This window comes from Rhipicephalus microplus, chromosome 4 (genome assembly GCF_043290135.1).
Source record: "Rhipicephalus microplus isolate Deutch F79 chromosome 4, USDA_Rmic, whole genome shotgun sequence".
In the NCBI taxonomy this organism is placed as follows: domain Eukaryota; kingdom Metazoa; phylum Arthropoda; class Arachnida; order Ixodida; family Ixodidae; genus Rhipicephalus; species Rhipicephalus microplus.
Window position 1 is genome coordinate 22962135 of NC_134703.1, and position 27343 is coordinate 22989477.

Consider the following 27343-nt stretch of genomic DNA (forward strand, 5'->3'; position numbering starts at 1 on the left):
ACCACTGTAGTGGACGAGACCAGTTTCTTGTTGCTCTATTAAGCAGCCTGAGTATGCAAATGTTTGCGCCGATGTTAGTGGTGCAATAGCCGTCATTTACCAAAATGAGATGGCACCACTACCTCACTGAAAGCTCAAATTCGTCTTGAAGACAGATATACTATGCGCTCAGCTCAAATTATTTCATTACGGTGAACCTTAAGCGTCAATAGCCGGCGGAAGCACATAGTGATTTTAACTTGATATCGTAGATCCCTTCAGTCGCAGTTTCATAAGCAAACGTCCGAGTTTTCTCTCTAATCTGTTTTTCCTCGTTTCGTATTCTGGTTTTGCTGCAGCTGCCCGAAAGGCATGAATAAGTAATCACGAGTCACCTTCACAGGCGTCACTAGAAACCGGGTCACGAAGCTCACGGAAGGAAAACCGCGTAGTCCATCACGATACCCCCCCCCCCCCCCCCCATATCTAGACTCCATCAGAGATACATTCGACGCATTCTCTTTCACTCTAGTAACAATACGTTGATTGTTTTTTTCTCGTCGAAGCACGATCCGCCTGCTCGAATTCGATGCGTGCCTACGCCGCTAATTTTTCTTCGCGAAAATGACCCTCGCGGAGGTGTAGGTTGGAGGAGATGTACTAAAGGAGCAAGGACACGTTCCCTATAGCACCCGGAAGACAAAGAAAGAGACGCTAAGGCCTTTCCTCGTTATTCAGATCACGTTCTCGGGATCGACAGCTCTTGCTCGTTTCTTCCCCGCCCTCGTCAGCCATCTATCCGATCGCACGTCGTCTCGTCCCTGCGGCTCGTATACCCGGAGGGGAGGGGGGGGGGGTAAGTACGATCTGTCGGCGACGACTATTCGTCACCGAGCCGAGCCTGTCAGGATTCTCGAGCATTCGCGGCACGTTCGGGACGTCCTCCCGCCACTCCACGTGCATCTTTCGTTCAGATCTTTCGCTCAGGAAGCCGGTCCAATCGCGACCAAGTTCTGTACAAAGAATTGTACTGCACGGCACTGAAGACAGGCCCCGGTACATACTGACCCCTCGTCACGCGTCGCAATTCTCACCGACAACGCGGTGTTCGGCGCCTCTCTAGGTATAACTTGCAAGCCTGGGTGATCGCAAGTTGTGGAATATCGTACTCTGAGCCCGGCGTGAGTTGCAACATCCATTGCCCAGGGAGGGCGCCAGATAATGTCTGGCTCGCTGGAACGTCGGGCACGTAAGACTGCTACACTCTGAATGTGGTAACCGATAAATGAGATTTTGTGCACCTGTATAGTGGTAGCCCCGAATAAGACAAGTCTACTTGTCGAAAACTCGGCTACAGCACCCAGATTCGGGTTTACGAATTTATCGTGTATAGCCAGAGTTACATTTGCTTTGAGAGCATAAATTCTAAACTTGGTAAGCCTATAGCTATCGGTGCACAAAATCACATTTATCGGTTAGCACGTTCAAAGTCTAACGTCTGGTCCATCTTGATCGTGGAAGTATGAGAAGACTCTTGAGTCACAAGAAACGCATACAAAGTGACAAAGTAAATACACAGGGTTGGTACACTGAGTTACGAAGCTATTAGGCGTATGAAGTGTCTTTCCGACAAATCGTCATCCTCAAATACGCCTATATATTCAAATCTTTCGGAAATCCACTCTAACAATTCGTCGAGCGATATATTAGACGTGTTTCCTGCTTCGATAATTTAAATATATTTATTTATGACTGGTGTACGTTAGCAACGTTATCTCTGATCATTCGCTTTGTTACTATAAAAAATGCTGCAGCAACAGCGCGATTATGGTTATAGTAATTGTGTTCATCATCGTCGTCACCACGGTCATGGTCAGTGTGAATACAATAAGAAGTGGTGGACCCAGAAATAGCAAAAAATCGAGCTCAGGTCAGCCACTTTCGTGAACATGCCGTAATAAAAAAATACTGGCAATCCGACGAAGGGCGTTTCGACTCTGCTATATCTTCAGTAAGAGTTGATAAACATTGAACAAGCTTACCGACATCTTACCATCAATGTACGCGTGGTCCTAGCTAAACGTTCACGCATTACTGTCGGTCTCGGGAAAGTTACCAACGCTGATGTGTTCTGCCCGTCTCGTTTCAAGCGGTCCTAAAGTTTCTTCCTCCAGTTGAATTCCCATAAGACTTGACTGTTTCACCGGCGCTTCGCGACACGCAATAAAAGAAAGATATAATCGTCAGCTTACAGCAAACCAGCAGAAGAAACGACTTTCATATTCCTTACCGGGCACGCTGAAGCATTATAGTAAGTGACATTGGGTGTGTGACCAACGTAGCAGTAGTAAATAACTGTGTTGTACTGAACAGTAAAAAGAAAAACAAGATGAAGAGAATGCCATCCGGAATGACTTGTTTCGCACCAGATCACAATATCACGATCACGAGAAATATATATATATATATATATATATATATATATATATATATATATATATATACTCTAGCTATGGCGCTAGGTAGACACTCGACAAGGGAGGTAGAAGAAAGGAGTGACAGCAGAGTGACAAAGAAACTAAAGGCAAGCATCGAAAGGAACCGAGGAACGTCGAAAGTCAGAGCACATCGTCCACACGAAATTCTTCGTCTACGATCAATGCAAGTACAGAGGAAGAATTGAGGCGATGAACACCGGCATCGGAGCCGAAAGGGAATGGAAAGAGGGGTTGAGGGAGGCAGAGCGCCATTACGTGCCTTATCATGAAAATGTTCAATGGCGCGAGCACGGTACAGCGGCTCCAGCGTCTATCATTTGGCGCGCCTCGTTGGACCCGTTTTATTGCGCTCGAGCGCCGGCCGTGTAGCGTCCGCTGCGCCCCCTGCTGGCACGATAGTGAGAAGCAAAAGCCGGCAGTGGCTGCTTTTCTCGCATTGTTTACATGGAAGTCGGAAGATTGCGGACGATGTTCACTCTAGCAGCATAGCGTCTCACAAAAAAACAAAAAAAACACACGCTTCGCCAAGAAAGGAATGAGAAAGTCGAGAGAAGCAGCAGTCCAGTTTGGGAATGAAAGTAGCACGCTGGAGCCTCTCAACTGGAAATTTGTTCGTTTACAAGGAATGAAGCACATCGTTCACTGTGCTGGCGCTTTTATTAACTCGTAAGTGATTATCTGGGTTACTGGGCTCCACCGATCGCATTTCGACGAAGGCCAATTCGAGTGATTAGATTTTATTCCACGATGTGAAAAGCCGTTGAGAACAACTTGACACGAAATTTTATACGACCCCTCTCGCACAGACGTCGCTTCAAGAAATCAAGTTGCGTGAAATGAATGAGAGATCTAATTGAACCTATATATTGTAGATTGCTTGTACGCTTGCTGCTGTTATAACGCACACTTCCCAATTTATAAACTCTCATATCATGTAGAGCTCCTACGCGTATTTTATCCTTGTCATTGCTTCCACTCAATCCATGATGTTATGCTCTCCAAGTTAGCTTGATCATGCCCTACGATCGACCTGATACCGAAGCCAAGGTCTTAACAGAGGCTTGACCTCAACAGCACTCAGGCCATGTGAGCAATTATGCGGTATCTGAAAGCTCTCCCGTCCGGCCGATCTAGAGCTGTACGGAGGTCAGCAATTTTTTCGGACTATGGTCCTGCGTTTAACAGCCATTAAAATCAACGAAGGCGCTACGGCTACTTTTCAAGCCTGCCGGAGTGATTGCCCATCTCTATACATTGAGCAACGTTAATACGCTGGCCATACCCACAGTAACAATTTTCTTATCCTCTCAACCATTTGCCCCTTTTACTTCTTTTCAAGTGGTGGGTATCCAACCTGGTTCCCTCGAGGTGAACCTCCCTACCTCTCTTCTACTCCTTTTTCTCCTCATCTAATTCTTCTATATCTGAAGGAATCATACCGAAGGGTCCAAGCATAGCTACGCTGACCCTATGGTGTACGGGATTATTGGGCACTACACTTCTTACTTTGTATTTGCTTCTTTACCCGTCCATTCATCTTCCAGCTTAGGTTAGCCCGAAACACACTCAGGTAACAACATTCACCTCGAAAATGGTCGCCAGTTATAACGTCTGTGAAGATAAATAATCGTGGGCTTGGAATATTGATTGAGAGAAACCCTGATCGGGATAATAACTGAGCAAAGAACACTACTTCGATTCATCATCGAGTGGAAGATACGTTGAGAGTACTACTATTAGGTTCAACTTTTCGTTATTTTTCACAAATCATTCCAATCAATGGTTTGCGATTCAGTTCCGAAAGATTTACGAGTGCATCGACATATTGCTTTAATTTCTCGTGACACAGCGCCAACAGAACAACTGACGTATGGTTCGCACATGCCACGCGCGCACAAAACGAAACAGGAGGGATTATCTCAGGTAATCGGATATGACTTGATTTAAATTCTAGTCATAGCAGTGTTTTGTATTGTCTCAAACATGGTATCAGCGCTCTGTTTTCTAAATGCGTTTCGAATACATATACAATATACACGTTCAATTTAGGACTTATACGTGTAAAATATCGAGGCTAGGACGAATATAATCAATGTAAGTGATTACAAGGCATACATTGTTTAATAATAATTTTTTGGTAAACCCCGGGAGATACGGGCAGCCACGCACAAGGCCTGCGAAGAGTGAGCACACAGCCGAGCTGCTGGCCTTCCCTAGCGTGTCTGCAACCTCCTGCTCGAGTCCATTAAATTACTCTGTGTCCTTTCTCCTCCTCCTTTTCCTCTACTTCACTCTCACAACATTGCTCCTCTGCCCCACTTCCCTTTCTGCCCCCTGGCATTAGTCTACAGTATATGGCTATGTTTTGCTGTACACTATCTCTCTCTCCGCATTTCTACCATCCTCACCCTTACTCTTTGTTGATACTCACTACTATACTGATTGATGATTGACTTGTGGGGTTCAACGTCCCAAAACCACCACATGATCATGATAGACGCCGTAGTGGAGGGCTCCGGAATTTTCGACCATCTGAAGTTCTTTAACATGCACCCAAATCTGAGCACACGGGCCTACAACATTTCCGCCTCCATCGGAAATGCCGCCGCCGCCGCCGGAATTCGATCCCGCGACCTGCGGGTCAGCAGCCGAGTGCCTTAGCCACTAGACCACCATGGCGGGGCCTCTACTATACTAGATTATGCAATATACTATACTATGCTATACTATACTGTACATCACTATATTATTTACATAGATTAGGGACGCGTCCTGTCTTTTGTCTTCACCTTGTCTGCTCTCTTTTTTGCGCTAATCCGTTACGCCTGAAGTAACTGGCTGCCACTTCAAGAGGGAATGGCTATGCTATGCTATGCTATGCTTTGCACCCTCCCTTTTTCCCTTTCTTCCTTCCCATTCTTACGTTGCCACCCCCTTGAAATACTGTACCATGCTTTACGAGGCACTGACTCTGGTATAGATGCATCTAATAGCTCTGCTCGTCTCTCCTTCTCATCCAGCTTCCCTCTCTCCCGCTTCGCTTGACTTGTGCGGTCGCCAAGCGGTGCTCCGCCTAGCGGGACCATCTCAGCTGTTGATTGATTGATTGATCTGTGGGGTTTAACGTCCCAAAACCACCATATGATTATCCATCTCAGCTGTTGAAAAAGACGACAGCGGTCAAACGGAGTATGTACGCTTGAAGTAATAAAAAAATCGTTGAGCGAGAAGAGTCACCGGAGCCAACTCCTCGACGAGAAGACTTCTCATGATAGTCAAGTGAAGACTAGTGTACTCTAAATTATCCGTAGTGATGCGCCCGTAGAGTACCAAGGGAGTCTAATCAAGTGCTGCTGTGAAGTGTTTGCAAAACGAAACGCTCAACAGCCCCGCGTTAGACGAGTCTGTGTTTGACGCTGAACGCCGGCCAGAAGGAGCCCCACGAAAGCGTGGAAGTACACGTGCCGATGCAGGCACCCCCCGCTGATGATGCATCCTAAACTGCGAGCCCGGAGATATATCGCTGCGCTCGTCGACGGGCAACAAGGTACAGCTCAGAAACAGCCGCCTAAGCCCAGCGCTCTCAAAGCGCTCCTCCCTCGCGGCCTGCTGACGCATACCTAAAACGCCAATTGCGAGAACGTCGATGTAGGTAAGCGCATCTTCGCCCGAGAAAACACGCGATTTCAGCTCCTTGAACAAGCGAAACTCTCGTTTGATTATCGACATCCAGCGTCATTATCAGTGAACCATCCACTTCTTTTTTTCCTCCTTTCCTGCTCTTTCTCGGAGGAGCGCCGATTCTTTTACTCCAAGCAAACCTTAAGGTTCAAACCCCGCGCCTTCATAATGAGAAAGCGCAGCGGAAGGGAACGCCGAGTAGACAGAAGACGGCTTCTCCTTCGAGCTTCCCAATTGAACGTCTCCCTCCCTGGCAAAGCACGTGTACGCTTGACAAAGAGAAGAACGGTGAAGAAAAAAAGGAGATAGAAACCAGCTTTCTACGCCGCACACCATGATTGTGCAAGCGCTCACACAAAGGCATCATGGTGTATGCGCTCTGAAGCGTACCACCAAATCTCCTTAATGGACGGCGTATGTTTACACAGCGCTAGCAAGCACAAAGATAGTTCCGTAGGGATGAGTTACCCAACCGACTGTTCCTTTTCCACTTCTTTTCCCCCGCACTTCCCGTTTTCCAACGTCGACTCGCTTCGCTTTTAGTTCGTTTGAAGAATCGTTGAGAAAACAAGAGCGTCACTTATTCGGGAATTCCTGTTCCCGGAAACGCAAGGAACGCGTATGCGTTGTTACCATGGCCCCACGGTATACCACCCTCCTGCTGTGCAGTTTTCTCCTTAAGCCTCAGCTGTTTTTTTTTCGACATCATTCGTTCACTGCAATCTTCGTGAAAAACGAAACAGTACAAACAGCAAACACTCAGAAGTTTGTAGGATACTGATCACTGCATTCTGGTTCACTCACACACACACACACACACACACACACACACACACACACACACACACACACACACACACACACACACACACACACACACACACACACACACACACACACACACACACACACACACACACACACACACACACACACACACACACACACACACACACACACACACACACACACACACACACACACACACACACACACACACACACACACACACACACACACACACACACACACACACACACACACACACACACACACACACACACGCACGCGCGCGCGCGCGCGCGCGCGCGCAATGGTGGTCGTCCTGAACATTTTTCATCAGCGATTGTATGCCTTGATTCCGTTACGTGCGCTAAATATCTTGTGTTTTTGCTCTAATAGAAAAAAAATGTTGAACAATATGCACTGCGTCAACAGTCATGCTTTGGGTATAATAACGATACAACTACGCTTGTATCTTATCAGAAGGTGTGAAAGAAAGCACTCCAGTTGGCTTAAAATAGCATAGGATTGTGTTAATGCATTATGTAATTTTTTTCAATAAATATACTAATCGGTAAACATTCTTCCCCAGAGCTTGGCATGCTGTAAAATTTTTGAAAAAGAAAACACAGCCACCTATCGGAGCTTTGCTTAGTCCTCAAAATTCATAGCTAGATATGGCTACGAAAAAACATTTGTGTTAAAAAGGTATCCGAGTAACTTTCGGGCGAACATCACCCATTTTCATACTGATAAACTACTGCCACTAAAAAAAAAGGTCGTGGTTAAACGCTTTAGAAGCAGCGAAAAAAGCTTTCAGTGTATTCTTTACGAAATCCATGCCACGTTTTTGAAGCGATAGCCCAGTTTTGTTTGCGATTTTATGCCATCTCCTTGAAGTGTTTTACAGTAAAAGCTGTTACGAGATCACTTTTCAGGTCACGCGCAGTCGTCCGCTGCCGTCGCCCGTAACTACATCATGCGAAATTCGAAAAAAAAAAGCTTGCACCCATGACAGTGGGGCTTGGACCCGGGTCCACTGCGTGCCAGCCCAATATTCGACCACCGAGTTACGCTGGTGTTTTAACTTGTTAAACTTTCCTTAGGCAGGCATGACCTAGCACCAATGACACAGTGAGGCTCTAACCCGGGTCCGCTGGGTACAAGCCCAGTATTCTACCACTGAGCTACACCGTTGCTTGCGACTTGTTGTCAAACTTGCCTTAGGCAGGCTTGATGTCGGGAAAGCAATCGCGTTAATACGACTTGTAAAGCGTTTTACAACAGCGACAGAACAACCAGTCGTCGCACAATGCGAATAGCGTAACTAATGGGCCGTCCAATGCTCCAACACATTACAATAGCTTGTCCTTGCCCTATAAACTGTGCCGCATACCCACTTCAGCCATATTTCCTCATCGTCGTCAGCTACTGTATGAACAAACAATTGGCACGAAATTCCTTGCAAGTGTTTAGCGGATACCACGCTTCTCAGAAGAATAACGAAAAATAGCATAGTGTATGCCGGCCTACAACCCAAAAGTTTATTATTAATGCCCTAGTGGGTACCAAAAAAGTGTACAACCAATGAGTGTTTTGAAAAGGCTCTGAAAGGCCGCTCTTCTAGCTTTGGTTGTGAGTGCTGCGCCTACCGCGCAGGCCTGGCGTGTTTTTTTTTTTTTTGTTTTTTTTTGCGAAAATTGCGTGAAAGGAAGAAAATTATTTTTAAAAATTTTATTAACAAAAAAGACCGTTTCACAAGTCAATTATTTTAACTAGATAGTATATTTAAAAAAAACCCTTGAAAGTAGTAAGGGTGACCCACTTCCGATACAAGTCGACAACACTACACATCTTATCTTCCCCACTACACCAAACAAAGCCACCGCCCTCGGGCGAAACTGATCGAATCCGTGCAGGATTCGGATCGAAAGTGTTCGGCCGGTTTCCAAGCATCTGCCTTCAGAGCCAGATGTCCGACGTGGAATCTCCGCCCGGGAAGCGCATTTCGTGTGCCAGCACGGGACCGCCGGGCTCTTTGCCGAAATCGACCAGAAAGTCGCGGTCGATGGACAGGCCGCCCTTGGTGTTGTCCACATTCACGCGAAGCATCGAGGCGCCTTTCCTGCGGTGCAAGAAAACAGACTTTGGCGAGACCGTCCACATCGCTTTAATGCTGAATCGCACTTCAATGTACCTAATCACAAAACGTGTTTTCTAAACTCTGCCGTCGTGCCTTACTCCTAATTTTAGTATTTCTTTTACTCACTATACCACTTGCTGTTGCACAGAACTTTTCTTGCCTTGTTATTATAAAATTTTAACCATTCTTTGTTTAATTCGTACAAAGTGTTTTTCACTGCTTGCTGCATTGTTATCGCAATTTACTTATTCTCTAACGGAAGTCCCCCCGACAGTTTTCTAACTTCGGGACTTCCTCTGTACTGTAGAATTTTATTCATGTAATGTATGCATTCCTGAAATAAAGTTTGATTGATTGATTGATTGATTGAATGACACTGGCTTTTAAACCATGACGAGTCAATGCACGCGCGCTTGTTGTATAAATATTGGTATCACGTGCACTTGCGCGTTCAGTATTCGTTCACGTTTTTCCTTTTATTTGCTTCCCGCTTTTGCAGTTTTAATGCCATTCCCCATCCTTATGCCGATGAGGAAGCTTGTGGTTACACAGATGCCGGTTCACAAACACCCTCTCTCTCTCCACCCACGATAGTCAGTTGAATTGAGATGTTTCACGTACTGAAACAACAGTATAGCTACAGGAATGTCAGTGGAGGAAGTGGAATTTAGGATACCTTTGTACTCACATTTACATGAACGTTACACACATGACGGTTTTTTTTTTTGCCAACCTTAGCAAAACTAAATTTAGGAAGTTTCTCAACCTCAATTATTCATTTAATGTATGAAACGGATGTACTTTTTATTGCTACGAACAGCAGGCGGTAGCTTCACGTGTTCTGCTGTGCCAGTTACACAAACCGACGAGACCCGGAAGAAAGAGCACCTGCACCTGATACTCGCCAAAATTTAAGGTGTGTTTAAAAGGTGAGTGTAACTAAAAAAGAAAAACACTGCAACATTGTTACGGGGTCGTGATGCGGACGAAGGGCGCAGACTGGACGGTCAGATGAGTCTTAGGCATAACTTGAGGCCACAAAACAAGTCCTATTACAACAAGATACTGGCATTGATAGCGGCGAACATAGCGTCGGCCGTCGATAAAACTGACGAGCGATGAGGCGCGTTTACTTAAGGACACGTGCTGTCAGCTATTCTAGCGTTATCGCCAGCAGCCACAGGTTCCAGAATAATCTGTAATGTCGACGAAGCGGGCGCTATCCTAACAAAACAATCTACTACACTCCTGAAGCCTCTCGAACACTGCAGGCGTGGTTTACGCTGAGAATTACAAGCAGTGTAACCGGGCGATAATGAAATCTAAGGATGGAATGTGGCAATATGTAATAGGAGGTATATACATATACATACATACACATATACATACACATATACATACATATACATATATACATACATATACATATATACATACATATACATATATACATACATATACATATACATACATATACATGTATACATACATATACATATACATACATATACATATACATACATATACATATACATACATATACATATACATACACATATACATATACATACACATATACATACATATACATATACATACATATATATATATATAGAGAGAGAGAGAGAGAGAGAAAGAGAGAGAGAGAGGAGGACAGAGAGAAAAGAGAAAAAAAAGAGAGAAAGAGAGAGCCAGCCTTTAGATTGTTAACGCTTGACTTACGAAAACGAAAACTACATGACGAAAAGGCAAGGCCGAAAGGTTGAGTTTAACCACTAATCAAGCTGTATCAGCAAGGTTGACAAGGGGAATAAAAGAGCGTAAGTACTTCAATCGTTCTCTTGACTGGTACACATTGTGCCAAATTACAGCAATGTCGTCTCGTTCACGAAGATCTTACTGTACGCTGTCCGGAGAATTTCACGGAAGTCTTGCTTTGTATATACAAAAAGAGTGGTTTTAAGAGCAAAAAAGAAAACTTCCTTGCATCCCAGTGGATGTGAGGAAAGAAAACGGCGTGAACGACACGATACAATCTGTCAAACCGAAACGCGCAGAACAAACAAGCTATTTTGATGAAACCAACAAAAAAAAAAAAACGGGAAGCTAGTACCGAACGAACTGCCGGGATATACATGTGGGCTTGTGCTCCGACTGAACTTAGCACATCTCACACAAACAAAGTATGCGTATACCGCTCGAAACTCCTTTCTGTACCCATTTTCTTCGCGTCGCGTATACCTTTCACACAGTAAGAACCTACTTGCCCCACATGTTTTATCAAATCGCTTGGTAAACCCAATGAGCATGTTGGTCGACGAATTTTCGTACTGATCGTTTGCCCGGGAGTAGTTTGCTTCGCGCGTTAAATTACCTCACGGGGTCGAGACGGCCGGTTTAAAGAGAAGATGGGCCGACTGCGTTCGCTCTATAAACCGCCAGGGCATGAAGCCGAGCGGCGCGATAGATCCGACCTTCTCGAAGGACCTTCTCCGTGGTTCCCAACTGCCATTATCAGCTGCCCGTTTAGATTGCCACCGCATTCTGGCGCGGGCGAGCTTTGTGCAGTGCGGTCACGCATCACTCTCGCATGCACGAACTATATCACTTAATGTCTGCACTTAGTATTCAGTAGTGTGAGCCTCCGTTGGTACGCTGACATTGAAAACAGCTCACTGTTTGGGGAAGAGGCACCTAGAATTTCATACAATGTAAGGCGTAGGGAGATAAAAAGCGCCTATCACTAGCTCACTGGCGAAATAAAGGGAAAATAACATAAAAAGAAACGACACGGATACTGGACAGACACGTACACAGATTTAATGAAAAAAAATGAAATATAGCTAAGAGCTTATCTAGAGTACTGCCAGTAGCACGAGTCTAAACGTTCTTTTGCGCAACACTCCGTAATGGTAATTAGTGTTCAGTTAGGTATTTTTTTATTTATTTATTCAATACTGCCAGCCACCCTTTGGCAGCCAGGGCAGGAGTGGTACAGTGCAGAGTTTGAACACAAAGTTTACACGCGACGAGTAACACGGTCCGCGGTACACAGGGAAGCAATAATGCAGTAAGCTTACAGATTGTCACGACACACAAGCGCACGCAATCAGTAACACGGCCCACAATTCGTAAAGCAGCAGTAATTCTCGTTACAAATAGCTACGTAAATATACAATAAAACCGGCAACGCTAGTCTAATGCAAAACTATGAGGTATGTAATCATTCTGCAACTAGTTAGTTTCAATTCTTACATAAAAAGTATCATTAAACTTGGAATGCTCATCCAGAATTTTTATGTTCATTCATTAATTTGTTTATTTCGAGCAAAAAAATATTGCTGACGTTCGTCCTGGAACGCGTCACGTTGAACAATCACGAACATTGAAGTTTCTTCAGCAAAAAGATCTTCTGCAGCTATACGCAGCACAATCTAGTGAAATTTCTGCTCACTGTTCACTGCTAAAGCTTGTACAAATAAGCAAACTTTGTTAAAAACGAATTGATGAAACTGGTGGGCCGTGACGCACCTCCGCAGTTATTGTGTACAATTGTACACACTTCCTCTGAAGCTATTTCGAGCAATGGAACTGTTTCAAGTGCAGTCATTCGCGTAAGCGACTTTCACCTGCCCTTTAAAAGTGAAAGCCACAAAATCGTATACATTCTCACAAGATTACCATAAACTTTTTTTCTTTTTTTTTCAGAAGCTCACCCCTGCCGTTACAGACTCCCCGTTGCACAACAGTTCCTCGTTTTATTGAGTGGACGGAATGGTAACCCGAGTTGACGCATTGTCTGCCTAACGAACAACTCCCACAATACTGGTTCGATTGAATAGGACCAACTTGAACTTGCGAAGAAACCTCGAAAAAAAACGTCACGTCGTTTTCAGGGATAAAGAACCGAAGGATTGATGTTTTAGTTACAACTAATGATAACAAAAGACAATTAGGAACAACAATAATTAATCATGGAAGAAATGTTTTACTGAAAACATTGAAATAGGAAGTAACCCCAACTACTAGCTTGTTGTGCTTTGTTGCCATTCAGTGTTGTATACAAACAAATATAAAAAACCTGCCTGAGGAAGCCACCATTTTAACCTATCAATCACTTTCAAACCTATCAATCACTGTACTCTTTCAATCACTTTAACTTGATCCTTACACATTCAAATGAAGATAGGGACTTGCTGGTTGAGCTGAATATGCCACTTACTTTCATACGACTGCGGCAATCTTTATTATCCCAACGGAAGAGTCGAGACGCGCGATCACCTGCAGAATCTGTTCGAAATAATGCCCCTTCACAGCGCAATTTCTTGCAGCGGTGTTGATGCGCGTACGGGTGCATTGCTGTATTCTCCTAACAGCACTTTCCAAGTTTACTTCGAACTTCAAACGCTTCCAGTGCTATCCGAGGTCCACCACCAGGCCTCTGTTATTAAACCACTGCAAAAGGTCGCAATCTAAGAGCTATAACGTAATCTAAAGCTGCGCTGTAGCCTTCGGAAGTTTTACAGTCACTGATGCAACGCACTGATCACCTCTATCTCTGTAATCTCTCTCTCTTGCTAATATCTCTCTTGCTAATATCTCTCTCGCCAATCTCAGAGAGAGAGAGAGAGAGAGAGATATTAGCGAGCAACGGCGGTGTGCTGGGGAATTCTGCAGTGCCAGCAGAGTGCGTACAGGCGTGCGGACTCAAACGACAAGAGTATAGTTTCGGCTTCGTGGGTGTTCGGACAATCTATAGAGACCGGATTAGCGGCCACTAAAAAGCAGGAAAGATCGTCTCTGCTCTGAAAGCGCCACGTTCGCGGAAATATTTCTCTCGAAGCTCCTGGCCCTTTCGCAACAACCTTCACGCGGGACGGAGCGTAGGAGTGTATACCCATCCTTATAGCGAACGTCGAAACATAGCGCACCGTGAAAGTAAAGGTGCACAAGCGCAATGCGAGCATCAATAGGGTAGCTTGTACTTCCGGAAAGAGACTAGAAAGTTGGTTCTAACAGCCAACGGTGAGACGGGTCACTGGGTAGTGAGAAACAGAACGCGTGGGACGTGCTTTCAGCAGCCTGGGCAACTGGGAAGATGGGCCGAAAGAATAAACAATCGGGAATGTCCTATTCGTGTACTTCTTCGGTCACTAAGACTTATTTCTAAAGAAAGCGTAAAATAAAGCAGCAATGCTTTTGATAAGGTTGCAACTTGTACGCAATTCAATTTGAAGCTTTCATTGAAACTTTATTCGAAAGTTTCATTCGTGTTGTACGCAGCCTACTTCTTACCAATGCGTTCTTGAGCGATCTTGGAACGTAATTTGTGCAAAGTTTCTTGCACACAAAATAACATTCACGGTGAAGCATTGACGTCATTACCAAAGTGATTGCCGATTGGGCACGCAGAGAGATGGCACGAGGGTTTCATTCACAGCTGGTTCGTCTCGCTTCGCTTCTTTCGGTGGTGGTAATCCTACTTTCCAATTTGGCCTGTTCTAACTGCACCGCCATTATGTCTTGTATAAGCTATTGCATTCAGGCGTTGTCTCATGCCCCAATGATGATAATGAGCAGCAACCTTCCTTCACGATCTGCTGGTTTTCATTGAGGGATCGTTTCTATGACACAACCGCAAATTTCGGTTCGTTCATAGTGATGGTCTTGTTCCAGCAGAATTCATGCACTCGGATAGTATGCGAGGGTTTCTCGGATGGTCAGCTATGAGCTCGTTAAAGCTTCACGTGCTGTACAGGACCCTGACAAAAAAATGGCAATGTCATTAAAGGCAAGTTCCGATTTATAAGGCCTAAAGAAAAAACGTGCTCTTAAACTTAAAAGAATTAACAGATGTTTAGAGGACATCAACTTTGGCATCTGACAAAAAGAAAGTGTTCCATATTCGCCGTTATGGCTGCAAGCTGCGGTGACTGACGCTCCAAATTTACACGCGCATAAATACTCGCTAATCCGGACGAGTAGACGACTGCCGTCGTAGCTCATTTGCTAATACCGTCCAGGGCGTTAGTTGACGGTTGTAGGTCGAGTCCTTGTCGGCGGCACGTTTTATTGCGAGAGCAATTATACAATATGAACAGTCTCTGCTATTTTTTTTGCAATCACCGCCGGCATTCGCGTGTATATTTTAAATTCTATTATATTTATGATATTATATATGGTGGCGAAAGTGGCCGTAGCGTTGCAAATAAACAAGTAGATCTTCCGTGAGAATGGTAACAGAAGCGTCTATTTCGACAGTTTACGAAGGTATACCGACCCCAAAGCGGCAATTTCCGGCTCAAGTCCCCGTAGCAAAGCTCACCGAAAATGCGTTATAAAGATATGAGTCTTTTAAAGGTGGACAAGTCTTTCAACCTATTTGTGTAGATCTCAGTGTAGTTCCTTACCATCTCCAAGAAGTTGATATGCCCCACACATAAGCGTCGAAAGTTGTACGAAGAAAATGGTCTAGATGCGGCCTGTTTTTGGATGGGCTTTCCAGGAAAGATAGGTGTACTTTATGACCAATAGTTGTGTCGTTTGGGTGTACGTAAAACCCATCCCCTAGCCATGACCTTTTCACGAGCCTACGTGAAATTTGAGAGCAGAAGGGACGAAACAAGCCATTCCAAGAAATGGCACTCCAAGATACCATTTGTATAGGGAGAGAAACAGTTTGAGCAGCTTATACGCTTCCTAAACTTTCACTTCCGAACGTGTGGAGACTTTTTTCGCACATACTTCGCAATCCTACTCAATCCTCAGAGCGAGTGATAGAAGGCCAAGCTTAAACGCGAAATGTCAGAGTACGCAGGCAATGGAAGACTAAAAATACGAGCGAGCGATGTTTCATACCCACGCTCCTAAGATGCAGATATTCAGGCTGCGTTTTGGATCTGTATAGACCCATAAAACGTGGAATCCCAGCCTGGGATAGGAACTGATGTTTGAAACCTACGGCACTTTATATACTATACACTATTATGCTCCATAAATCGGAAAGGCAGTCGTTACAAAGAGTACTTGCGTTTCAACCGTACTGTTTGCTCGCCCAGCTGATTTTTTACTCAAGGACGCGTCCACTCGTCCCTTCGTCGTGTCCCTCTCTTCGCGGATGTTTTACTTCGAGGCATAGTTCTGTCCCTAAGACGACTAAAGCTTCCTTCCCAAGATGAGATGTTAGAGCCCAAATAAGGCGCCGATGCTGCGGACGCATTTTCAGGCCCCCTAATACGTATACCAAGCACCATCAGTAGTGAAAAGGATCGAGTTATTTCTCAAACTAACTTTGTCCTTTGCCATGGAAAAAAAAATCAATACAGCCGCGCTTTGCGTAGTCACGCTTACGTTATAAGCTCCGGGTAGAACTGCTTGTCCCAGGCGCTGTACAACGACGTGGTGGCGTAGAGTCGCTTGCCGTCCAGACTAAGCTGCAACATCTGGGCAGCACCTTCTATAGCCTTGTTTTTTATAACACACCTCTCCGGCTGCTCCTGTGGGGTAAAATAAGAACAGGTTAATCTTGTTGAAAAAAAACACGAACCTTACAAAACAAAGACATTATTTGAACATTAGGTACGCGATAAGCAGACACTCCATTTAAACACTACGAGGCAACAGACTGCGGAAGTGGTTTCATCAGTGCGATGGTGAATTTTGGAAGAAATGATTTGTTTTGAAAATATGCCAGATTATATATACAACGCAGGAAACCCGGCAAAAGGGATGTGTGACGAGAACAGAGAAAAAGAAAATATTACAGGCATTCATTACACGTAAATCTGGACGAAGACTATTCAAACATTAGACAGGTACTACGCACGCTGTTTATTGAAAGATGCAATGATTCATGCGGACATTGAAGAGTGTTTACCGCAACAGGCAGAACAATTATGTGTGTTGCCACGGCTACTGCTTATGCAAGGGGCAATTTTGTTACAGAAACATCGTTCTTGCTCCATTTTCTCTACCTACAGGGTAGGCCTAGGCCTGGATATTGGAGCATCCTAGAGTGCCGTGGATTGCGGCGTTCTCGAAGTTCAGTTTTTATTACGCCGGCAGCATGAGATAAGCCAAGTGACGTTGAGAGGTGTGGGATATTAAAGTATTATGTAACGCTGGCAAGGGGCCCGAGCTGTAAAAAGAATTCAACTTGTGTGTCTCATGCTCTTGCATTCCTCCCTCCCATGCATTTATTTCGCCTTAGGAATTATTGACGGTGAAAATGTCGCAGTTGTGTGTTTATAATGCGCTGCGTTCTAGCCTGAACCAGGACATTTTCAAACCTACACAGAAAACAAGGCTGTCTTTATTTCCCGCACCTCTGCACGATTAGGCACTGCCACATTTGACGGAACTTTATCCTTGTGCAAGAGAGAAAGAAACGTGGAAGTTTATGCTTGGTCTAAAATACGTAGTGTCGGTGAAGCATAGAGGTCGACAAGAACCTAGATGAAGTTCAAAAAGGACTAGTAATTGTGTAATAATGAAAACAACAACGAGAAATTCATTCTGAAACTAAACACCTACACGCAACAACTCCCGCCAGAGGAACAGGCTTACGTCAAAATTCACGGAGCGCTGTCTATATAGGTTATTCGACTTGAAAACGTCATGGTCACGAGCGTCATCAATTAACCTTCTCACGTTCGAAAACGCGTGTACACGTAATGAAGTGTAACGGAGGACGAACAAAGCTATAGCTCAATAAGTAGAGCGTTATTAGAATATTGCACGTTCGGTCTCTGCCGGAGGCAAGTGGTCTTTCCGTTCTCTTGAATTTCCTCAAATTTATAACAGAAATCCTACAAATAACGGCTCATATAGTTCATTTTGCTTGAGTGTCGGTTGGTTCACATGAATTTTGTAGCTAGAAAAACAAAACAAGTCCTTAAATTCAGGTTTCATTCGTGCGATAACGTGGCATCGTACAGGCGTTCCGTTACGCGACAAATGGAATTGTATCAGACTGCATATGCGTATGCACCGGCTCACTGGAGCGCTCGAGTGGTCTGTTCTCTTGAAACTTAACATTTTGTGAATAAAGCTCTGGTTGCGCACTTTGATCGTCGCTGCAAAAGAGTATAGAACTCGGCCAACTCTGTGATACCTTACATATACTTACGGATCGTATGGTATGTCTAATTACGATAGCAGTGACCTTATCAGCCGCATCGATTCGCACGCCATCCTTAGCACTACACGACTCAAACCACACTTTAGCTTTGGATTTTTTTTCATGCTCAAATCAGTCTCGCCTAGTACTTGCTTGGAATCACCATAAGTCAATATTTCAAGCTCGTGGAACCATGGGTTCACGGTATATGTCTCGGGCTCCGAAAGACTCGCGCGAAACTACACACGTCACCAACCAACCAACCAACCAACCAACCAACCAACCAACCAACCAACCAACCAACCAACCAACCAACTTAATTTACGTCGCAACCTCTCGCATGCACTTGTGCCGAGTCTCTTGGATCCCAATGCCCAGCGTATCCGCCTTAAATCGAAGTGGAGCGCCATTTTCATGGCGTTTATATGGTAACGCTTCTGACGCGGATACCTTAGTAGGACGTCTTCACACAAACTAGATGAATGACTTCAATTATAGGCGCCTACTATGCAGCCTCAAATGAATCTGTCCATAATGAAGCGGTCTGGAACATCCCTGGATATTTAGTGCACCATAAAATGGTTCAAAAAAGCCCTCCGACACGTTGTTTACCCTTCAGCTAAAAGGCTGGGACGTTTACAATCCTTTGGCGAGTCACCCGAGCAAGATTTTAACGCAGAGCTTTGAAAGCACTAACTGGGAAAATGTATGTAATTTTATGTTGAAGCTGTTCTCGTATGAAACTAATTACGAACAATGGACAGCTTATATAAGAAAGCATTTTGATCAGGCCAACTAAGTACCCATTACGTCGCAAACAAATGGTATTTCAGCGCGTGTCCGTGATCCCCAATATATCGTAATAGGACATTCCAGAGTTATTTTTTTTTCATTTCGATGCGAACACATTTTCTCTTTGGTGCCTTGCTCAAACGAGTCAGAGAAGCTCCACATCACTGCAATGTTTACACCCAGTTGCGACGATTATTCAAAATAGAATGCAAAGTCGTTCGTTGCATCCTTGCATGGTACATGGGACCATGCTTTGAAAAAAAGTAAATTATGCTGTGTTGGTAGAAAATAGAAAGCGCGCTACCTTCTACAGGACCCATTCAAATTTGTGAGTAGCCGAAGCTTCGGCGATGGTTATCCACGCTAGGTGATCATATTATATGTCTACAAAGCCTAGTGCATTAAAGGTAAGTCTACATTGCATCTCAAACACACTAATAACTAACAAATTATGGGGAGTCTTTGTGCAAACGCAGTGGATCTAGTACGACTTCGTTTGAGCGTAACGCCACAGTGGCGTCACAAAATACTCAGTTAATGTCCTTCTCCACTCCAAGTCCGGCCACTCCTTGTATATTAATGCTAGCTTTCCATTAAGTGATCAAGAGACTTACCTCGAGTTCTTCATCGTGGAGCACTGTCACTGGGCCACCTTTGTAGATGGATCCTCCAGTGAAAACCTGCACATAAGAAGACTCCAGCTATAGCTGCCTGGGATAGCAGGTCGTGCATATTAAGGTTTACATCGCGCAAACACAGTCACAGACAAGAAAGACGGGACAAGGACCGACTCCAAACCAAAATTTAATTGACAAGAAAGCTGTTATAAATATCCCAGCAAATAGACAAAAAATAAACAGTAAAAAGAACAGGAATACCAATGCCATAAGAGAAAACAATCAAGAACAACAATCACTGCGGCCTGTTGCGCTGACCCCCGCATCAGAAGAACAAGAGCTCTGAAAGTGCAACTGAGGCTTGCATACGCACGCGCTTTATTCATATAAAAAAATTAAGGAAGAGCACGCGCACATAATCTGTAAGGCTGCTCAGATAATGCGTGATCTATACATTTGTTATTGTGTCCGCTGCAACTACAGCTGAAGATTGTTTTTTATTTTTATTTTATTTAGAAATACTGTCAACCCTCTATTGAGGGTCATTACAGGAAAGGTACGACACACTGTACAAACAAGTTGGGGATATAACTATACATCTCCCAGTGATAAACCAGGTATACATATATACAAATCCGTGAAAGCTCTGCATTCCAAACAAAAAACACACACCCTGATTCGCAATGCAACGAATAACAATCGCAATAATATTTACAATAAATCAAATAAATGTAAATCAAGTAAATGCACAAATTCACAGGTAACGAGCCATGAAAAAAAAAGCCAGTTATTTCATTAGTGATTAGACTAAGAAACCATCGCAGGTATAAAAATGAACACAAGAGGACTTGAAGATAAAAGAATTGAATACTCTGCGACAACTTATCTTGAGAGTGGAGCGAAGGCTACGCAGGGCAGGGCTTCCGCCAATTCCTTTTGCTCCGCATAGTTAACGTTTAGAAAACTGAATGGGGAGAAACATTTCTAAAGTTCAGTGTACATTTTAGTTCCATACTACGAGTATAATTTTTTTCCATAGAGAACAATGCTATTGCGGCCGCACACTGAACAACTACGTCATGGACTACAAGTTTACGTTGGAAAACGGGTATGCTGAAAAGGTGTTGCCGTGTAAGAAATGGAAATAAAGGAACTGCATTCTTGGAATGGGAACAATAACTGCACTTTACCTAAGAGTTTTCCGCAACTGTGAGTCTCATAATAAATAAAGCAACATTTCAGCAAGGCCACATGTGAAAACTACCAGCAAACTTGAGTACTTTTTTTTTTCTTGTGGCATGCTGGCAGGCATGCACTTCGGTTCAGTAGCTTCAACAGCGCTGCCAAGAAAGGCTGTCACCGTGTATATAGAACAAAGTGCCTACAAAATACTTGTAGGTTTTCTGCAGATATAGAAACAATCGGCAGATGAAGACCGATGCAAAAGTTTAGTGTTCATGTGGCAAGTGTGGTAGCAGTTCTGTATTGTTCAGTGCAGAGGCGCTATAAGATATCGTCTGCGTACAGTAGAGAGGTGGGAAAGTTGGAATTGATGCATGTTGTGAAAAAATCGGCACGAAGAAGACCGAACGCAATAATGGGACAGTATGTATACAGTGTCCTATTTTTGTGCTCTGCCTTGTTCACGCCATTTTTTTTTTACGATACGCAGGCGTATATATACATGCTAGCCAAACGGCTGAACGTGTGCATTGCTTACCTGACCAACGAGTTTCGGATGCCGGGTGTCGGAGATGTCGTACTGACGAATGTCCCCGTGAATCCAGCAGACGAAGTAGAGATACTTGTCGTCCAGGGATATCAGTATGTCCGTGATGACCGCTGCGTGAACCAAGAACACACTCAGTCGATAGATGCGCACTTCATGATCACTTCTAGTGGCAAATATGATCTTGGAGAAGACTGTCCTCAACACAAGACCACGTGACGAGTGGGAAGAGGAGAAAAAACGACGCGGAATAAAAGCCAAGCTTTTTTTTAATTCTGACTTCGGTATAGTGTCATATGTATGACCATTACAACAACAGAAAAACACACACACACGCACAGTGACCCGAGATGTTGCCCCCAATTGTACAACGTCCCATTTTTTTCACAATCCTGGTGATCGTCCCGTTCTTTAGCGTCGTTTTACTCCGATTAGGTTTTATACCGACTAGTTCAACTTAAGTATTATTTCGCTCTTATTGGCTCTGGGCATTCCATTACGCTTCCCGCAATGTTCAAGAGGCGCTTTCTCCCAAGGAAAAAAAGAAACATCCTCGCTTGAGCCACTAATGTTCAAAAAATGAAAACACCTAAAAAAAGGAGAAAGATGTATCGCATGCAATCGATCAAACAAAGTGTGAATCGTGAAAATAACAGCCTGCTGCTGTGCGTCGTTCTTTTATTTTTCTACGTTCCCATTCCCAGAGCTGGCTGTTAAGTCACTCGTGATTTATGGCGCAGTGTAGGGTTGAAACCACTAGTCCGCTTTGAACTATCTACTGCGCCTGCAGTATATAGCATAAGGTGGTTGGGCGCACTTAAATGAAGCTCGTGTCTATAGCTTCAGGGCAAACGAAGTGCCCGTGCTTAGAAAGCTGGAGTCATCAGCTCGTTACTAAACGTACACGCCGGCAATCAGAAATGTGGGTTTCGAAACTCATTTTGTCACATTCCGCTGTTTAAATAGGGCTCCTATTGCTTTCATGTGTCGTTCTTTAACCAGCTTTCATTTCACTCGAAATGACAATTTCTTCCTTCGGGTCGCTTCACGAGACAAGTGGCTGTCACCCGTCGACACTGCGCGTGTAGCCGAAGAAGTAACAAAAAGTCTGCAAAGACGGGCGGCCTTGCAAAACAGCCATTTGTCGACATTGGTACGCGTGTGACGGCGGCTGTTCTATCTGCTGGGATGATTAAAAATCGTTCGGCCTCATAGTCCAGTACTGTCAGTCGTATTTGGCAATTTGCATATCAAGGCGCTCGCTTCGGGCGCGCGTTATCGGTGCTGCACAGCCGTTATATAGCCACTACGCACGATCGCCGGCAGTGTCTTGTTAGCATATAAGGATAGGAAGGCACGGACACCGTCTCGTCCTTATAAGTTTGCCAGGAGCTACGATACGCGCGCACCTATCGTCTGCAGAAAATGAGAAATACTTTTGCCGCCGTAGACTTGGATAGTCTCCTTGCCGCATCGCTGAATTAGGGAGCTGGCTTGGCAGCGCCGATATTGAGCTTCTGTGGTGGTGCACAATACGGGCCTTGGTATCTGACCCAACGCGGAAATTCCCAGCAGCGCTTTTTAACCGTCTCCTGGCAGAAGACGACGTGCTCAATCCAAAGAATAGCAATGCTGTCTCTATCTGTGTGAATTCGACTCGCGGCTGTAAAGATTGATCATACGTAGTTGACAAAATCAGGAGTTTTAAAATGAAATATAATTGGTTATGCTTTCACCTGTAGACTTTAACACGCGCAAAACCGATTTCCTCATGGCAGACCCAAAAAGAAACTGAATCACTTGGAAATCACAAAGCTGAAATAATATTGTAAAGTATTTCTAACTCCATTTCTGTTTAATATTGATTTCATAGATGCTTCTTTAAAGCGTGGCTTCGTGCCAACTTTCTGGGACTCATGACCAATTTTAGTTAGTTTGTTGAGTGACCATAGCTTGAAATTCTAACGTCATGAAACAAGAATCCGGGCGAATTCATATTGGATACTTCACCTAGATTCAGAGCCAGATGCAAAAGCATCTATATAGTCATCACTTTCCCATATAGGGATGCGGGCCTTGCCGCCCAGTATCGAGCTTAACCGTTGAGTTACTTTCACAGGTGTACATGCACCTCTGCCAGAGACAAGTGTTTATGGTCGCCGTGTTTTGCGTAAAGTATACTGTGAATAGGTGGCAAACCGTGCGGTTTTATTAAGACGGGGAAGTGATGCAAGCATTTACTTTTCGTGTTTTTTTGTATGCGTACTCAACATGCTGTTGCGAAAAGCAGAGATACTTATAAAGAAAATGAGCATATTGGTCAACCCCTAACTCCCTATTCAAAGAGTACAATAACACACACAAATATATATATATATATATATATATATATATATATATATATATATATATATATATATATATATATATATATATATATATATATATATATATATATATATATATATATATATATATATATAGAGAGAGAGAGAGAGAGAGAGAGAGAGAGAGAGAGAGAGAGAGAGAGACAAAAGGAAAAAAATTGTAATAATTTGCGTTTCATAATAAAGATGAGACAACGGCGAGGAGCCATTTCGTACAGCGAAAAAAACATACAAAAGAAAACGTTTAGTGACCAGGCCACTGAAATTCCCGCACCAGTCCCAATTACGTGCCGTCAACAGCTTTCTGCCAAACATGAGCGCAGCCCCCTTCACTGGACTGCTGCTGCATTTTTCCTCACATGGAAATTTTGGCGGTCTCTGAAAACAATGTTTTCTAGCGTTTTTTTTTATTAGGTGCCGCGCCGAAAGCCGAACGCACTCGACACAGGACATCACGCTTCGTGGGACAACAGTGATTTGAGCGCCGATTTCCAACTGCGCACATTTTGGGAAGAGAACAGTACACTGGCCTTTGCTATAAACCAAGAGAACGTCGTTTAGCTACAAGGTGCCGGAAAAGATGCCGTACAAGATGCCAATTTATTGCTTTCATTATAGCTAGTTTTGTGGCGACACATGTAAAGCAACTCGTCACATTTATAACTTACGATTGATGTGAACCTCTTCGGAAATTCGCGGTAGGTGACTGCACAAGAGCCGTACGCGTACTTGACATCTGAGAAGTCAGGGCTCAGCGAATAGTGACGTTATTTTTCCTAGTACCGCGGCAAGACATTATCGTCTACGTTATCTATAGCCGAAATGAGACGGAATAACTTCAGAAAAAAAAAATCTGGTGAGAGTAGTGCAGCGAGATTGTCATTCTTTTATGTCAGCGCAAACAAGAACAAAAAAAAAGCGAACGTGTGTGTACTTTCGTCTTTTTTTTTTTTTGTGCTCACATCCGAAAAGTAAGAACTGGTGTTACGCTGAGTAACACCGTTAGCGGAAAGGCTGATAAAGAGGAGGCTGTGGTCAAACGCGTTCGTTTTCGTGCGCTGCTTTGCTCTCTAGATCGTAACGTCTTCAAATAATGAGACTCTAGCATAATACTAATGCCTCGCTTTGTACAAGCGATTTAGAAAATGTACTGTGAACATCGGCATCGGTTTGACCAGCGCATTTTATGTCTAACTCATCGAAAATCATACAAACATTTTGCAACTGAAAATACCAAGGGTGCGGGCTGTCTCCAACACAATCACTGCTTATTCGAACCCAGATTTGTTTTCCGTTAGAAGCTAGTGGTCAAGCGCCATGTCTAAGCAAAAGGCGGGGAAAAAGAGAAAAATGTAACGAAACAACTCCTACCGGGCATGTCATCAAGAATCCAGCCCTTCACTTTCTTTGGTGGGATAGTGATGACCTTTTCCACACTCCATGAACCGTCCTGTAACACCGGAGGGCAAAACAGATCTATAGCTTTTTACAATAGTTTCATGTCGACAAGACACGCGTTGACCTCTCTATTTGCTGAAGTTTTCATGAAGAATGACATCTCATGCAGAACAAGAATGTAAGCAGCACATCAGGCGAAAGATGAGATTAAGGTGATCCCCGACTAGAAATCACGGCAATTTGTAAATGCAGCCACCCACCCGAAGCAGTGAAGAACTGTGCTGCGATTGGGGAATGACAAAATGATTACAAAAAAAAATTACGTTCAGCGTCATTTCCTTTAACATTGTCACGCACTTCGGGTGAGGCCCCGCCGATCCAACATCGACGTGCGGCAGACTCGCAGGCTTCCACTTTACGCTTCGGCCTGCGACGCCTGAAAGGCCTCGAAGTGGCACATTTCGAATTTATTTGCGGGTTGGCTGACCCGTGCGGGGTTGCACGTGTGGTGATGTGTGGGCCTGACCAACGCACTCATAGAGCAGACACAGAGTTTGATTACACATAAACAAGCATTTAATTAAAACAGGGGCAAAGGTAGGAGATTACAAAAAGTAACAAAGGAGGAAAACTGATACGCACGATAGAAACAACAGCTATATAACAAAATGTGCTAAAAACCCTAGAACAGATACAGGCTAAAGACAAATACGCGGAATGTTAAACTAATGACATGCATCAAAGGAGATACAAGGCAATAATTACAGAATGCTCATGGTGGCGCTTTCGAATTTCAACGTGCGACGCAGCGCACCCTACAAATATTTAAAAAAAAAGGCTGGTTAAAATAATTTAACAGTTTAAAAAAAGTCACAATAAAAAGTTCCATACGGACCAGGCCAGCTCTTGGTGCACGTAGGGGAGTTGACGGGTGCCGCTGAAGGTCTCGCCGGCTTGGTAGACGACGAGGGTGCCCGGAATTGCAGCCGTCTCAATACGTTGCGCGGGTCACTCCATGCTCGCCGCCTACGCGAGATTCGCGACACCGACGACCGCACTTGTTGCTGGCTGTACGTCAACTGCTCTTCCGATGCAGTTCAAACCTCTTCAGGGGCGTCCACGTGCTCCCATCTCATCTGGGAGTAATTCTCCTTGTTGAGACCACCGGTTCCCCTTCCGGTCAGGGGCAGGGAAGACGAGCCGGCGCCACGCTGGGTCGTTATAGTCGCCGGATGTCGTCTCCCAACACAAAAACGCCCTTCCTTGGAAGATGGGGCCCGCGGATGCTCCGAAAATTGGAGCCGTTTGTGACATAGCCCCCTTCTTAAGAATATTACTTCGTAATGTTCAAGAAAATCACAAACGCTCAATGTTCGAGAGCCTGCCGTGTTCCGGTTGTCCACCAATGCGTTTTCTTTTTCGCGCGCACCATTTCGCTGACGTGGACAACACCGCAGAGAACACCCGACACACCACACTTTCACGGTCACCATACGATAAAAGTCAGAACTCGCGCACAACGTCATGTCCACACACATGAAAAGACAACGACAAAAAGACTGCACATTTCCAAGCTAAGGCACGTAAGCATCCTTTGATGCCACATATTAAAAACAATACACGCTTTAAGCGCTATTAAAAAGTCACTTATTGACACGCAGCTTTCGAAAAAGATGAATAAGAAAGAAATCGGCATGATCGCCTGTACGCAGTTGTTGAACATGCTCCACACTAAAGCGCTTCCTTTCAAAATAATAATAGAAAGAAAAGTCTTGAATAACATAGCGCCATGTTTGTGCACTCATGCGTACCGTGATTTACTTCAATTGTACGACTAAGCAGTACCTTAAATTAAAAGTCCAACTAAATAAAATAACAACGTCCCTAAAACAAAGGTTTCCAAGCTGAACGGGTAATAGGTTGAAACGACAGAACATCGTCTACAAACACACAGACGACAAAAGCAAACCAAAAGATTAACTAAGCAATTAGTCCCCCCATTCATGGAAAGCTCCTAAATCGAAAAACATAAATGAACATTAATTCAACCAACAAGTCATTTCCATTTAAGGTCACCTTTGAGTTCCTATGTACGTAACCTTTATCCGTGCTCGAGGTGGTCGCACTCTTGGGGGAGCCGTTCGAAACAACCCGGGCAGACAAAAGAGCGTATGGCCGCTACACGGACGCCTGTTTCCCGTTAGTCTGCACCCCGGAG

The 27343-nt window shown here is 44.2% G+C and overlaps 1 protein-coding gene across 1 annotated transcript in view; it reads right to left on the bottom strand.

Moving 5' to 3' along the window:
• Window positions 1–8660: 8660 nt before the first annotated feature.
• Window positions 8661–27343, bottom strand: part of LOC119171725 (methanethiol oxidase-like) — a 41539-nt gene continuing 22856 nt past the window's right edge. Inside the window, exons 7-11 of the mRNA XM_037422540.2 lie at window positions 25099–25177; window positions 21332–21453; window positions 19609–19674; window positions 16435–16580; window positions 8661–9066 (exon numbers count right to left, since the gene is read on the bottom strand). Coding sequence (XP_037278437.2) covers window positions 8904–9066; window positions 16435–16580; window positions 19609–19674; window positions 21332–21453; window positions 25099–25177 — 576 coding nt within the window. The 3' untranslated portion in view covers window positions 8661–8903. The remainder of the gene's footprint in view (window positions 9067–16434; window positions 16581–19608; window positions 19675–21331; window positions 21454–25098; window positions 25178–27343) is intronic.